Source organism: Hylobates moloch, unplaced genomic scaffold (genome assembly GCF_009828535.3).
Source record: "Hylobates moloch isolate HMO894 unplaced genomic scaffold, HMol_V3 SCAFFOLD_13, whole genome shotgun sequence".
In the NCBI taxonomy this organism is placed as follows: domain Eukaryota; kingdom Metazoa; phylum Chordata; class Mammalia; order Primates; family Hylobatidae; genus Hylobates; species Hylobates moloch.
Window position 1 is genome coordinate 41,094,140 of NW_026652288.1, and position 15,511 is coordinate 41,109,650.

Consider the following 15,511-nt stretch of genomic DNA (forward strand, 5'->3'; position numbering starts at 1 on the left):
CAGTGTTTAGTTTTCTGTTCCTAAGTTAGTTTGCTGAGGATAATGGCTTACAGCTTCATCCATGTCCCTGCAAAGTGAGAACATGCAGTGTTTAGTTTTCTGTTCCTACTAATGTTAGTTTGCTGAGGATAATGGCTTACAGCTTCATCCATGTCCCTGCAAAGGACATGATCTTGTTCCTTTTTATGGCTGCATAGTATTCCATGGATTGTGTATATTATTAGACTTAATCTCACCAATGTTTTAGCTTCCTCAGCTGGAAGGATGTTGATGTAAAATGCAGATAATAGATGAAAAACAGTATGTGTTTTTCACATGAATAACAACATTTCACATGATGATCGGTTTCTCTCTTATAATGTCCAACCTAGTATGGACTCTCTTAACCATAATCCTTTTAATTAGTATTTAAGTAGATTTAAAAAAAAAATCCTAGATATACTTGTGATTTTTTTTTTCTAATTGTTTAGTTGATAACCCGCATTTTCTTTTTCACCAGCAGCCAAAAGAGAGCTGTGTGAGAAGCGTCCATCTCATTAACAATGAAGTGATGAAATGCACTCAGGCCTGTAGATCATCTACCATAGTGCCTGGAACATATAATATGCTCAATAAATACAAGTACTTCCCCTGCCTTTACAGTGGGATCACTTGCTGAGGTGATTTCCGCAGCCTCTGCAGGTGCTGTGGATCTTTAGGAAGAGTGTAAGCGCTTGATGTAGGCTTCTGGAGAAGGAGCATGTATCAGGCCTGGCAGCCACTAGGCGCTTCTCAGAAGAGAAACTGAGCAAGAAAGCTCTGTGTGGTCTGTACAGGAAGGACTCGCCCTGCCATTCTGGTCTACTGTTATAGAACTTCGTTCAGCCCATAACCAGCAGGCAGAATCAATGAGGCAGACTTGGATTAATATCTTTACATAGTTGGTCACCACATTGACTGAATTTCTGCTTGAGTCATAATGTTCTAGAGACAAAGGAGCGAATAGAGGAGGCAGGTATTACTTCCGCTTGGGGAGGAGCTTAAAACTAGGGTGGCTGTATGTCTGTTTTCCTGAGAAATGATATGGTCAAACTACTAAAGTGGGAGAGAGGTATTAGGAAATGAGAGGATATAACTGGGGAAACTGACCTCATCTGGAAGTGGACAGAGAAAGCTTTTCTAGGGAAGTGACTGACGAGGAGACCTGAAGAATCAGGAAGAAGTACAGTATTGATGAAAATGGGTCATGTTCTCACTTGTCTAGGGTCCCTGAACTTGCCCTTTTTTCCCTGTGCCTAGAAGAGAGGATGTCCCACATCATGTTCTTTTCCCTTTAAACATTACTATTACATGTGAAGTAGAACAGTGTTTTACAAACAGCAGGTAGTAATCTATGGGTTATAAAGTTAACTTAATGAGTTAGTAATCTGATTTAATATATATAGTAGAAAATAAATATATATTTAATATATATTAGAAAATATCAAGTAGAAAATAAATATGTATTTTATATATATTAGAAAATATCTATATATATTAGAAATATCAGTAGTGGAAGTAATAGCTGCCTCCTCCATTCACTCCTTTGTCTCTAGAACATGATGACTCAAGCAGAAATTTAGCAGAGTACATTGTACATAGTAAGAAAGCATTGAAATAAAATATGCGTGCAGGTACTTGGTCACAATATAAAGTGTATTTTTTACAATAGATCATAGTCAAAAATTTTTTTTTTTGGAGACAGGGTCTCACTCTGTGAAGCACAGTAGTGCAATCACAGCCCACAAGCCTCAACCTTGGTGGGCTCAGGTGATCTTCCCACCTCAGCCTTCTGATTTGAGTAGCTGGGGCCATAGGTGCACACCACCACACTTGACTAATTTTTGAATGTTTTGTAGAGATGGAGTTTTTCCATGTTGCCCAGGCTGTCTCATGAACTCCTGGGCTCAAGCAGTCCACCTGCCTCCGCCTCCCAAAGTGTTGGGTTTACAGGAATAAGCCACTGTGCCCAGCATCAAAAACTTCTATACATTTTGTCTAGGACAAGTGGAAGTAAAATTGCACTACTGTCTTGTGCTCCTTGTATTATAATTGCATTTTCAGTTATTTATTGAATATCTGGAGAAAGTGAGAAGAATAGGAATGTGGCTCAAACTGGGAAGGGACTACATTATTCAGTGCCTTCTAGGCCTTTTTACGGATTTGGGGTTTTATCCTAAGATAAATGGAAAGTGATTGAAGTGTTAGCTATTTCTTATTGGGTCACCATTTGTTTGTTTGTTTGTTTGAGGCAGAGTCTTGCTCTGTCGCCCAGGCTGGAGTTTAATGGCACGATCTCAGCTCACTGCAACCTCACCCCTCCCAGGTTCAAGCAGTTCTCCTGCCTCAGCCTCCAGAGTAGCTGGGTTTACAGGTGCACGCCACCATGCCCGGCTAATTTTTGTATTTTTAGTAAGGATGGGGTTTCACCATGTTGGCCAGGCTGGCCACCATTTTGTTTTTAACTATAATTAAATATGAAGGGAATTTGGGAACCAGTATTGAATAAGGGCTGTCTGATAAATGCTCTGTTTCTTTAATAAACATTTTTTTATCTACTATGTTTTCCATATAAGCTTATAGTATGTACTGTCATCTGCAAGATAGGCTTAATACCTCATAGCATTACTGTGAACATTAAATGAGTTTATATATGTCATCTACACATTCAACAGATGTTTTAGTGACTTTTTTTGTTTTACCTCCGCCTCTTTAGGACCACACTCTGAAAAGAGTATGCCTTGTTTCAATGATTGTTTTAGTCATACAATTCCCAGAATAAATAAAATACACTCAGAAAGAATTATAGCTAATAGGCCAGGCATGGTGGCCCACACCTGTAATCCCAGCACTTTGGGAGGCCAAGTCAGGAAGATCACTGAGAGTTTGAAACCAGCCTGGGCAACATAGGGAGACCTTGTCTCTACAGAAAATGGAGTGTGTGCCTATGTTCTCAGCTGCTTGGGATGCTAAGGCGAGAGGCTCACTTGAGCCCAGGAATTGAGCTGCAGTGAGCCATGATTGCACAACTGCACTCCAGCCTGGGTGACAGAGCAAGACCCAGTCTGAAATAAATAAATAAACAAACAAACAAAAATGAATTGTAGCTAATTCGGTATTTCTGTTGTTGAAAGGAAAGTGGCCACTACTCTCAGGCTATTTCCACAGGAGAATATGATGTTGACATAATTTTGAAATGGTGAAATTATATCAGAATTTTAAAATAAATCAACATGTAGTTCTTCCATCTTTTCTTCCCCTGTCCTGAAGCGTAATACTATTTGTTTGGCCATATTGTTGCTTCGTGGTTAGAAAAATGTCAGTGTGGCAAGTGAAGTAACATTTCCACTTATCTCTGTTAATTTCCCTCTCCCCTTTAGATTTCACCACCCAATCCTCAGTCCTTTGGAAAGCAGTTTCCAGCTGGAAGTTGATGTCCTGTGTCATCTCCTGAAAGCCCAGGCCCAGGTCTCAGAGTGGAAGTTCCTCCCGTCTCTGGTTAATTTACACAGTGCGCACACCAAACTGCAGACCTGGGGCCAGATCTTTGAGAAACAGCGGGAGACCAAGAAACATCTGTTTGGGGGGCAGTCTCAGAAGGCCGTGCAGCCTCCACACCTTTTCCTTTGGCTGATGAAACTCAAAAACATGCTTCTTGCCAAGTTTAGCTTTTACTTTCATGAGGCTCTGAGCCGACAAACGACTGCTTCAGAAATGAAAACGTTGACAGCAAAAGCTAACCCAGACTTTTTTGGAAAGATTTCCAGCTTCATCAGAAAATATGATGCTGCCAATGTGTCCTTAATTTTTGACAACAGAGGTTCTGAGAGTTTTCAGGGTCATGGTTATCACCACCCCCATTCCTACAGAGAGGCCCCCAAGGGTGTGGACCAGTATCCAGCTGTAGTGTCTCTGCCCAGCGACAGGCCAGTCATGCACTGGCCCAATGTCATCATGATCATGACGGACCGCACATCTGATCTGAACAGCTTGGAAAAAGTGGTCCACTTCTATGATGACAAAGTTCAGAGTACCTACTTCCTAACCCGCCCGGAACCTCACTTTACCATTGTCGTCATTTTTGAGTCAAAGAAATCTGAGAGAGACTCCCACTTTATTTCCTTCCTCAATGAGCTCTCACTTGCCCTTAAGAACCCCAAAGTGTTTGCAAGTCTGAAACCTGGATCCAAAGGTTAGCAGGTGATTTGTGTGGAGGGATTTCAAGACTAGAAACTGTTCTTAATTGCCCTAATGATCTACGGTGGTCTGTGAATAGAGTTTACATCCACTCATGCCTCTTTCAGAACTAAATTAAAGACAAATCCTCCCTGTGTTGCACACTTTATAGGCAATTAAGGCCAATTGAATTAAGTCTCCAAAGAGTAATCTAGGAAGTGGTCATGGGCTACCATGTGTCTCCATGGTACAGCAAAGTAGTTTCAGTATTTTCCCCTATTTTCCTATATTTCTTGTAGATTGAATATTTATTGGGCTTTTTTTTCCCATATGTTTTTCTGTTGTTCTAAACATTGTGTTCTACTGCAATTCCAAACACCCTGTTTCCATCCTTCTTGAAAGAGTAATAGGGATGAGATATTAAATGGCCTTTTTAGAATTAAGGACTGTATGTTTTCTGTCTCATAAATTAGCAAATGAATATGGAGTTAGTAGTTTTATGATTCTGATCTACAAATTACCATTTTTGATGCCAAAATTAGGGTCTTGGTAAGAAATTTCTATCAGTTATTGAAACTGAAGGTGAGTTAGATTGGTAGCATGACATAAGGTTTTAACAGTTCAGAAAATCCTCATGGCAGCTTTAATAGCCATGGGTTCTTGTACACACCTAACTGCATTTGTTTTGACTTCTTTAATGTTTGAATGTTTCACTCTGTTGTAAAGTCAGCATAAGCCATCGTGTGGGCTTTCTTCATTCTTCAGCATATTATCCGCTTGGCTTTCTGTTTATCACTTTTCTGCTGAAATGTACATGTTTGGCTCTACTCCTTGGTTATTTTTAGGGTTAAAAGCATGCAGTCAGTTTTTCAGCCACTTTTAGATACTCATGCAACATAGCCTACTTTTATAAAATCAAATGAAGGTCTTCATACCCTGTACTTGCTAAAAATCAACTGTGCACTTGAAAGACCTCTTCATAGTTGAGTAATCACCTCAGTACTTAAGCACTTGTGAACTTGAGTTTCATGCCTGCCCCCCACAAATTATGTTTAGAAGCAGCACTGCATCTTAGCACATGCTGCCTTATCCCTTTCCTTCGGCAGGTGTTCATGGGAAGTAGGTGGATCAGTGAAGGCATAATGGGCTGTGGAGACCTTCACTTCTAGATTATTGATTCAAAATAAAAAGAAGCCACAAAGAGTAATTGAGTTGTTACTGGTTTGATGGTTCCTTCAAAGCTTGTGTGAAATGTAATGGTCACATTCGTCTTTTTTCTCATGATTGTATGGAGCCACTGTTTTACTGGGTGTCCACAGCAGGTATGCCAGCAACATCAGCAGAGACCAGAGAGCCCCTCAGAGTCCATGTAGGAAGCCTGCCCACCTAGGGTGGACTGCCTGGCAGAAGAAAAGAACCGGCCAGACACGGTGGCGCACACCTGTAATCCCAGTACTTTGGGAGGCTGAATCGCGTGGATCACTTGAGGTCAGGAGTTCGAGATCAGCCTGGCCAACATGGTGAAACCCCGTCTCTACTAAAAATACAAAAATTGGCCAGGTGTAGTGGTGGGTGACTGTAATCCAAGTTACTCTGGAGGCTGAGGCAGGAGAATCGCTTGAACCTGGGAGGCGGAGGATGCAGTAAGCTGAGACTGTGCAACTGCACTCCAGCCTGGGTGAAAGAGCGAGACCTGTCTCAAAAAAAAAAAAAAAAAAAAAAAAAGAAGAACCAAGAAACTACTGGCCTATTTTTTATTTTCTGGGAAGAACATGTGTTTTAACTTTTTTTTTTTTTTTTTTTGAGACAGGGTCTTGTCTGTTGTCCAGGCTGGAGTACAGTGGCACAATCACAACTCACTGCAGCCTCAACCTCCTGGGCTCAAGTGATCCTCCCACATCAGCGTCCCGAGTAGGTGGGATTACAGGCATGAGCCATCACACCTGGGTTTCACTATGTTGCTCAGGCTGGTCTCAAACTCCTGGACTCACATGAGCCTCCCGCCTCAGCCTCCCAAAGCACTGGGTTTATAAGCATGCGCCACTGCACCTGGCCTCCTTTCTTTTTCTTTAAAAATGGTCATAAGCTTTGTAAAAAGCTAGTTTGCTTTAAATAGAAAGTAGTGATTTACCTCTGCATTTTTTTCACTCAGGTTCTATAAAAAAATCTCAGCAGATTTTACAACATTGACCTTACCTAAGACATTGAAAGCAATTGGAGCTAAAAAGTCAAATCACTTTTCCTCTCTATTGTGTTTTGCCAAGAAACTGAAAAATATTCCTTGGTATGCATGTATTTTTTTCTTCTTAGATTAAACCACCATTAGCCTTAATGACACAGTCCACCAAATACCTAGAAGAATATATACTTCAGTGGAACCCCGAGAGAGGTGTAAGTAAAGTATATATATGTTATTTAAATAACCATTTGTCACCTAGAACATATTTGAATTGTATATCTATTTTTAAACATAAACACAAAAAGAATTTCAAAGAACAGAAGGCAGATGTGAATATTAAGAAAATTAAGACAATATATATTTATAAATTACTGTGCAGCTGTCATAGACTGTACTGGAGGAGTTTTTGAAGATTGAATATTGATACTTAAATTATTTCTTAAGCTCTTCAATAAAGTTTTCTAATTATGAAAAAACTCCACATAATTTGGTTCCAGCCAAGAAACAAAGTCATTTTACTCTAAGATTTATTCTCTAAATATAGTAATGAGATCTGTAAAGTCTGTGTTTTGCTAATTAAAAGAGTAAATCTGCATATTTTCTGCAGACTGCTTTCTTTGAATCTGTTTCTAAACCACAACTTGATAAGTTTTTATGGGTAACTGGGAATATGGTCAACACTGAGTTTTCCAAGGGTTCCATCCAGGAGTATTTCATTCTAGGATGCTGTTTGGACACAGGGTTTGTAACTTCGTTCTCTCTGGGTCCTACCTGATCTCTGGCTGTGTCATTTCAGGGAGTGTGTGAAAATAAAGCCCAGTTCTTAACCAAGGAGCCAATACCCTTGATATAATTGCTTTGGATATTTGGACATATTGGGAGAAATAAGTCCAAATACTTTTCTTTTCTTTCTTTCTCTTTCTTTCTTTCTTTTTTTTTTTTTTTTTTTCTTTTTTTTTTTTTTTTTGAAAAGGCAAGGTCTGTCGCCCAGGCTGGAGTACAGTGGCATGATCATAGCTCTCTGCAGCTTTGAATTCCTAGGCTCAATGATCCTTTTGCCTCAGCCTCCCGAGTAGCTAGGACCATGCCTGGCTGATTTTAAAAAAATATTTTAGAGATGGGGTCGCACTATGTTGCTCTGGCTGGTCTCGAAATCCTGGGCTCAAGTGATCCTCCCTCTTTAGCTTCCCAAGTGGGAATACAGGTGTGAGCCACTGTGTCCAGCAGAAAATGTACTTTCTAGAAAGAAAATAACTGGTACTTCACTACATTCCCAGGGAATTCCTTCAGGTGATCTTTAAAATATGTCCACCCTTTTGATCTAGAAGCAGACTCGCGATTTTGTTTGTTTGGCAAATCGGCCTCTGGGCTCAACTTCCTTGTCTGTAAAATGGGGCTAAGGAAATGTGGGCTGCCTTTTCAAAGGATACTGTTAGGATGGAACGAGATCATGTGTGTAAAAAAGGCTTTGGAAACTTTCTGGAATTTGAAGGCTATATAAATAAAAGATGGACCGCTCTTTCCTTAAATTCGGCACCTTTGCTGTTCTTTTCTTTCTCTTCAATTCTGTGGCAAACCTGTACCTAGTTATTATGTTTGAAAGAGAACTGGTTTAGAAGAGGAGGCAGATAAATGCCTAACCAACCTACCCACTCTTTCTATTTTAGAGTCTTTGTGGTTTTTTGTTCCCAAATTTTTATGGTTGGTTGATAGCATCATTTTAGTTCTCCTATATTATGATTTCTTTTTTTTCCTTTGGTTACTCTATCAATTACCGAGCGAGGTGTTTTAAAATCTCCAACACTGCTTGTGGATTTGTGATTTTCTTCCTTTATTTCTGTCAGTTTTTCCATCCTGTATTTTGGAGCCCTGTCATTAGGCCCATATACATTTATAGTTTTTATTTCTCTTGTATTCACCATTTTATCATTATGAAGTTTCCTGCTTTATCTCCACTGCTACTGCTTACTCCAAAGTCCATTTTGCCCAATGTTTTTATGGCCCTTCTAGCTTTCTTATGCTTACTGTTTGTGGTGTGTGTGTGTGTTTTCCATGTTCTCATTTGTAACTTACTTATTTATATCTGCATTTGAAGTGTCTACAGACAGAACTAAGGAGATAAGACAGATTAAAAAGAACAACAATCTCTGCCTTTTGTTGGGAATGTTTAGTTTATTTCTCCTGTAAGGTTTTTACATCAGGATTTTGATGACAGTATCCTTGAACTATCACTTGTTTTTCATCCTTTTTTCCCCCTTTATATTGGAAGTTAGAGCAAGATGTTTAATCAGATTCAGCTTCTCTTTGTGTAGTGGTGTTGTTTATTTTATTAGGAAGCAGCTAATAACTGGCATTACCTAGATAGATTATATCATTAGAGGTTACAAAATGGTAATATTCTAATTGTTATTCCTTTTCTCATTATTAGCCAGAATACATCTACAAAGAGAAATTCACCTCCAACTATTTAGTACCTTGAAGTACAGTTCATATGGAATGGATGGATAAGTCTTTGATTCTTTTGCTTTTCTTTATTTTATTTATTTATTTATTTTTGGGGATGGAGTTTTGCTCGCTCTTGTTGCCCAGGCTGGAGTGCAATGGCACCATCTCAGCTCACCACAATCTCCGCCTCCAGGGTTCAAGTGATTCTCCTGCCTCAGCCTCCTGAATAGCTGGGACTACAGGCACGCGCCACCACGCCCAGCTAATTTTTGTATTTTTAGTAGAGTTGGGGTTTCACTATGTTGGCCAGGATGGTCTCCATCTCTTGACCTCATGATCCCCTTGCCTCAGCCTCCCAAAGTGCTGGGATTACAGGCATGAGTCACCGTGCCTGGTCTTTATTTATTTTTACTAGTTCTTAACATATTGAGTTAGTTCCTTAGCATCTTCCAGACACTGGGGAGTTTTAAAAGAAATGTATATGAATTTATAAGGATTTCTGCCTCTTAAGTTTAACCCTGAATTTGAAGTAAAGCAGCCATTTTCTCCCTGACCACAGGATTTTTTTTTTGGTAAATATTATGACTTTCCCTTATTCCTTCCTCATGGTTAATTTTCTCTTAATTACTGTTGATTATTTTCCTCCACATTTTTTCCTCTCCCTCTCCCTCTATCTCTCTTCCTCCCTCTTTCTTTCTTTTCCTCTCTCACTTCCTTCCTTCTCTCCCTCCCATCCTCTCTTACCTTTTTCTTCTCCATTGCCCAGGCTGGGGTGCAGCAGCACAATCTCTGCTCACTGCAACCTTCGCCTCCTGGTTCAAGCAATTCTCGTGCCTCAGCCTCCTGAGTAGCTGGGATTACAGGCACGTGCCACCATGCCTGGCTAATTTTTGTATGTTTAATAGAGACGGGGTTTCACCATGTTGGCCAGGCTGGTCTCGAACTCCTGACCTCAGGTGATCTGCCCACCTAGGCCTCCCAAGTGCTGGGATTACAGGCATGAGCCACTGTGCCCAGCCCCATCCTCTCTTACCTTAGTTTCTGATTTCTTTCTCATGGATTCTGCTTTAGCCACCTTTCTTCCCATGCCTCTGAGATCCAGGACATACACCAGTAATCTCTGACCCAGTTTTGGGAAACAGCATCTGAAAGTATTCATTTTGATTGTTTTTATAACCAGTTACTTTTTTTCAGGCAGCGAGGAAGGAATACATAGGGGGGAAAGGTCAGTGTTGATACTAATCGGGTGACTACAATTAGTCCTAGCCACTTCATGAACACACAAGGCCTTTGGCCAACGGCGGCCAAGCATTGCTGTATGTATTTGGCAGGTTATTTGGCAGGAAAAGTTACTCAAAACTAAAATCTTTTCAAGTGTATTTTTACTATGTGATTTGTTATTATTATGTAAAAGATCACTTTTAGTGTATTTGCACTAATTATTGTATAAAAGCATTAAATTAGCCTCTGATTTTTTTCGAGTAAAAATGTAAGAAAACTAGATTTTTTTTTCTCCTGAGAAACAAAAAACATGCTATGTGACTCCCCACGAAAGCCCTGTAGGTTGAGTTTAACTTAGCAATTTCCTCTACTTTTCTACCAGGTTCCTGTTACCAATGCAATTATTTCGTGGCCTTTTGCCTGAATTACTCTAAGCTGCTTCTCCAGAGGAAATGAGTCAGAAGAAATAGGCTTGATGTGCATTTCTGCCTTTGGAGACTTCTCTTGATATGGTGTAAATCCGTAAGGTTTCATTAATGCCTTGTCTGCATATTTTTTCAATCTGCTTTTGATAACAAGGTCTGTTTCTTGGGTACTTCAAATTTAAAACCGTAGGGTATGTGTAAAATATCACCACTAGAAAATGGAGAGACACAAATGGGTTCCCCCTTCTGTAGTCCTTCCCTAATGTCAGAATCTGGGGTTAGGGTTCTAAGTGATGATATCACTCAGGAGAGGGTCACAAGAGTAAACGACATGGGAGTGCATTCTGAAAGACGACTGCTTAGACGTGCGGCGAGAATGGCCGGAAAACGGAGGATGGCGCTTGACATGGATCTAGGAAAGGAAGATAGTCATTGGGACTTTTGCTAAGTTTGTCCGTAGAGAGTGAATTCTGCTTTTGCTGGTCCTAAAAACTGCAGAGTAATTCTACAATCCAGTTAAATTTGTAAATCTAATGCCTGATTTGATCTGAGATTTATAATGACTCAGCTGGTTGATCCAGCTTAGGTCTAGACTCATTTCACTTTTGTTGTGACAAGATACGACAATGTAGGACACACCCTTTACCCCCCAGGGTCATCCTGGTGTCAGTCATTTCAGGCTAGGCCAGTGTCAGAGCAGTCCCTGAAGCAGAAGTGGATGGAAAGATGTGAATGATTTCTAATATTCAACATTCATTAATTTAACATTGACTGTGCTAAGGGTAGTGATATAGCAGTTAACCAAGACCAACATGGTGTCTGCTTGGTTGATGCTTGAAATAAGGTGATCTGGCCCCAGCCACCTGGGTGGCCAGGAGCTGAAAGGGCTGTAACCAGTAGGCAGTAAATAGTCTTCAAACTTGTTAACTTGCATACCTCCCTACAAATTTTGGAAAAACCATGAGACTCTGATTGATTTTTTAAAAGAATATCTAAAATCATTATGTTTAAATAGCCTCAAAAGAAGCATTTTATTATGTATTGTAAATATTGGCATTTTAAAATGTTATTTGGTCTTTTAAATGTATCCAGTGAAATCTTGGTACAATAGAGATTTGATAGCTACCATTTTCCATCTTTAAAAATACTTTAACACGCTTTGTAACAGTTGGAAATATTGTTTGATTCCTTTTGCTCCCTGAACTCCCTTCTACTTCTTCCAAAGAATTTTATCCTAAAATGAATTTATTTTTTGCTTAAACGTCTTATTGGTTACCTTATTAAATACTACTCAGTATATTATAGATATAAGTGTTCTTTGTGTTACCGTAGCTCTAAGAGTTTAATGACCAAATGACATTTTAATAAATATTAAACTCAAAAAATTACATTTGGCTGGGCACGGAGGCGCACGCCTATAATCCCAGCACTTTGAGAGGCTGAGGTGGTGGATCACTTGAGGTCAGGAGTTCAAGACCAGCCTGGCCAACATGGTAAAACCGGTCTCTACTAAAAATACAAAAAATTAGCCGGGCATGGTAGTGGGCATCTGTAATCCCAGCTACTGAAGAGGCTAAGGAAGGAGAATCGCTTGAACCTGGGTGGCAGAGGTTGCAGAGAGCTGAGATCACACCACTGCACTCCAGCCTGGGTGACAGTGAGAGACTCTGTCTCCAAGGAAAAAAAAAAGTTATATTTAATTTGAAATACATTTTCTATGAAATGAATAGGTATAATATTTACAGTGATTCGGTTAAAGAAATTTTCTAAATGTTTTTTGTTTGTTGGACAGATATTTTTACACCCTATGATAATACCCCATGTTAAAAACTGGGAAGGGTTTGCAATTTTACTCTATTTGCTAGCTAAAAAGTTGCCCTGACATAGTTTCACAGATGCGGACAGAAGACACAAGACAGTTATTCTAGTAATAGCAGGAGCTGGATAACATCATTTTTGCATTTTTGATTTCTTAAGCTTCAGTTCTCTCAGGGCCAGCGTGGATGGGCCCAGATGGATGTCTGCTCACATGCATGTGAGAATTCTGATCTTTGGAAACACAATTTTTTTTTTTTTTTTTTTTTTTGAGACAGAGCCTCACTCTGTCACCCAGGCTGGAGTGCAGTGTGTGGCGTGATCTCCGCTCACTGCAAGCTCCGCCTCCCGCCTCCGCCATTCTCTTGCCTCAGCCTCACGAGTAGCTGGGACTACAGGCCCCTGCCACCACGCCCGGCTAATTTTTTTTGTATTTTCAGTAGAGACGGGGTTTCACCATGTTTAGCCAGGATGGTCTTAATCTCCTGACCTCGTGATCCGCCCGCCTCGGCCTCCCGAAGTGCTAGAATTACAGGCTTGAGCCACCGCGCCTGGCCCCCAATCTTTTATAACGGTTTGTAAGCGTGCCTTCCCTTTGCTCTGGAGGGAGGCATTCCTATTCCGTCCAGTAAGTGTGTTGCTTTCCTAGAACTCCCATAACAAAATACCAAAAATTGGATGGTTTAAAACAACAGAAATGTACTGTCTCTCAGTTCTGCAGGCTAGAAGTCTGACGTGGTTATGGCAGAGCCGTCTTCCCACTGAAACCTGTAGAGATAGTGCAGAACTAAGGGCAGTTGATGCCTTATTCTGAAGACCTGCAGAAAAAACCCATGGAAAATGGCCTCCTAATACCCTATAGTAAACGTATGGGTGAGAGGTAAGTTTATTTTTTGGCGAGAGAAAGGCAGTTATTAAAGGAGAAGGTAGAAAAAGTTTACTAAAAGCACTTTCACAGGTTCTTAGGAGAGAATTCATATGGAAGTTGAGGAATCTGAAATTGATTTCCTAAAAATTGATTTTCTTAAAATGATCTCTATTCTCATATCTTTTGAAAAATATTTCCATATCTCGGTAGAATCCCAGTTTGAAGTTCACTATTTTAAGGGACATGAGGTACTGCTGTTCTCTGGGAATCACCACATATAGTAGAGCTTTGCAATATTGATGCCATAATGTCCCCTTCTATTTTCCGGAACTTTCCAAGAAGTCTTTGCAAAAGTTGTGGATGGGCTGAGCAATGTGATCAAATAATTAAGAGGGGTTTCTGCCTTCTTTTAGGGGAGGGCAGCAGTAGCAGGAGGAAGGTTGAGTCCAGGAATTGCCAAAGGTGGTATGCCGCAGAGCGCCTGTCAGCCTGTGTACAGGGAATGTGGTCAGGAGGCAGATGAGTGGCGGAGGCAGCAGACAACTGGATTGGGGTCCTGATTTCCAGAAATAGTAAGGAGAGGAATTTGTCAAGAGCCTGGAATTCCTGTAATTAAGCAGAATGGGGAGTTGACGTTTTCCTAATGGATATTAACAAATAAATGTGACCTCATTTTACGATCCCATTGGCCAAGGTCTGGACATTCCAGTTAAAGTTTTTGACCAAATTATATATGGTTAAGTTGATGTGGAATCATTCATTTCCACAGTAAACCATTTATACAGACAAAATGACTTATTTGCATTTTTTTTCCTACTATGTTTTTTAATAACAAGGCCAGTTTTTGTGAAATGTAACTATCTAGTCTAGCCAGTATAGTTGTCCTTGGAAAGCTTGAGAAAGTGCTTCTTATAGTATTTATTAAATGTCACTTCTGGTTTGAAAACCAGCACAGATCTCCAGGAGCAATAATGTTTTATGTTATTAAAGTTGAGCCCCTGTAGTCTTGCTTGATTTTAAAAGGATAGATGAATGATATTGAGGAGAGGAAGACAAGTTTTTTGTCTCTGTCCTCAGGGAATTAACTTCCAAGGAAGGGGGACCACCAGCACCTGAAGAGATATCTAGCTTTAAAAAAAAACGTATAGATTTGTCAAACTTTACAGGTGGGAATTGTAACAATATTGAAAAAATGTCAACTACTTAACAGCTGGTAAGAAAATTCTTAGGGAAAGTATTAAATATTTAGAGAAAATACTTTGAGGAGATACTTGGAGTAGGATTGGCCTTATTACCTGCAGGGCTTTCATTTTTCCTTCCCTGGAGAAAGAATAGGGTTCGGGGGAAGAGATTGCTGGGTGTGATAGGGAGAGGAGCCAAGAGGCTCAACCCGGCCTAGTAGAATTAAATAGACCCTTAGGTGCACTACTGCAAAGCAGGGGGAAAATGCATAGGGGGAGGTCTCTCAGGGTGTCAGTTGTGAGGTTACAATGTAAACCTCTCCTCTCTCCTCTTCGAAACCTTCAATAACTCCTTGAGTGAATGTTTTTTTTTTTTTGAGGGTTCCTGACTCCAAAGGAGGGAGAAGGGACAATTGACATCTAAGGGCACTATATTCTTTCTTCCTCCTTCTGTTCCTTAAGTTATAGGAGGAAAGGATTAGCAACCTCTCCTTTCATTAATCAACAAAAAAGTCTTTAATTGTATTACCTGCTGAGGGCTTGCTGATACATAAGATGGTGGTTGTGACTTATGTTTATCACCCATATGTACCAACTGATTTTATAGGAAGGTGATAATGGACGGGAAGACCAAACACGATCAGTCTAGTCTAAATTTTAATGTGAACATGAGTGAAAGATAAGGTGCTTTGCTGGATTAAAAAGCAAAAAGGAAAAGAAGGGAAAAGCATATGAAGGAGGAGAGTTTAAGTGCAACTCTCTTTTCCTTTTAGCTCTTAGTTTGTGCCAGTATGATGAGGTGGAAGGTAGATGTGGGGTTATACAGTTCATAAAGAGGAAAGGAAGAAAAGTAATAAAAACAAAAAACCAGGGAAGGAGGAAGTGAAAACAAGAAGAGTGAAGAGAGGCCAGGCATGGCTCATGCCTGTAATCCTAGCACTTTGGAAGGCTGAGGCTGGCAGATCACTTCAGCCCAGGAGTTTGAGACCAGTCTGGACAACACTGTGAGACCCCATCTCTACAAAAAACACAAGAAAAAAAATTTTTGCTGGGTGTGGTGGCATGTGCCTGTAAGTTCCAGCTAGTCAGGAGGCTGAGGTGGGAGGATCACCTAAGCCTAGGAGATGGAGGCTGCAATGAGCCAAGATCATGCCACTCCAGCCTGAGTGACAGAGTGAGTACT

At 40.3% G+C, this 15,511-nt stretch overlaps 1 protein-coding gene across 3 annotated transcripts in view; it reads left to right on the plus strand.

Annotated features, from left to right (window-relative positions):
* The window catches only part of KICS2 (KICSTOR subunit 2), a 30,429-nt gene extending 18,682 nt beyond the window's left edge, over positions 1-11,747 (plus strand). The window contains exons 3-4 of one of the 3 annotated variants that reach the window (XM_032173163.2): positions 3,399-4,210; positions 10,422-11,747. In XM_032173163.2, coding sequence (XP_032029054.1) covers positions 3,399-4,210; positions 10,422-10,495 — 886 coding nt within the window. In that variant the 3' untranslated portion in view covers positions 10,496-11,747. Of the gene's footprint in view, positions 1-3,398; positions 4,638-6,504; positions 7,296-10,421 lie in introns of those variants that run through there. The other 2 variants (XM_058426661.1, XM_058426660.1) reach the window with 2 other exon arrangements.
* The last annotated feature ends 3,764 nt before the right edge of the window (positions 11,748-15,511 follow it).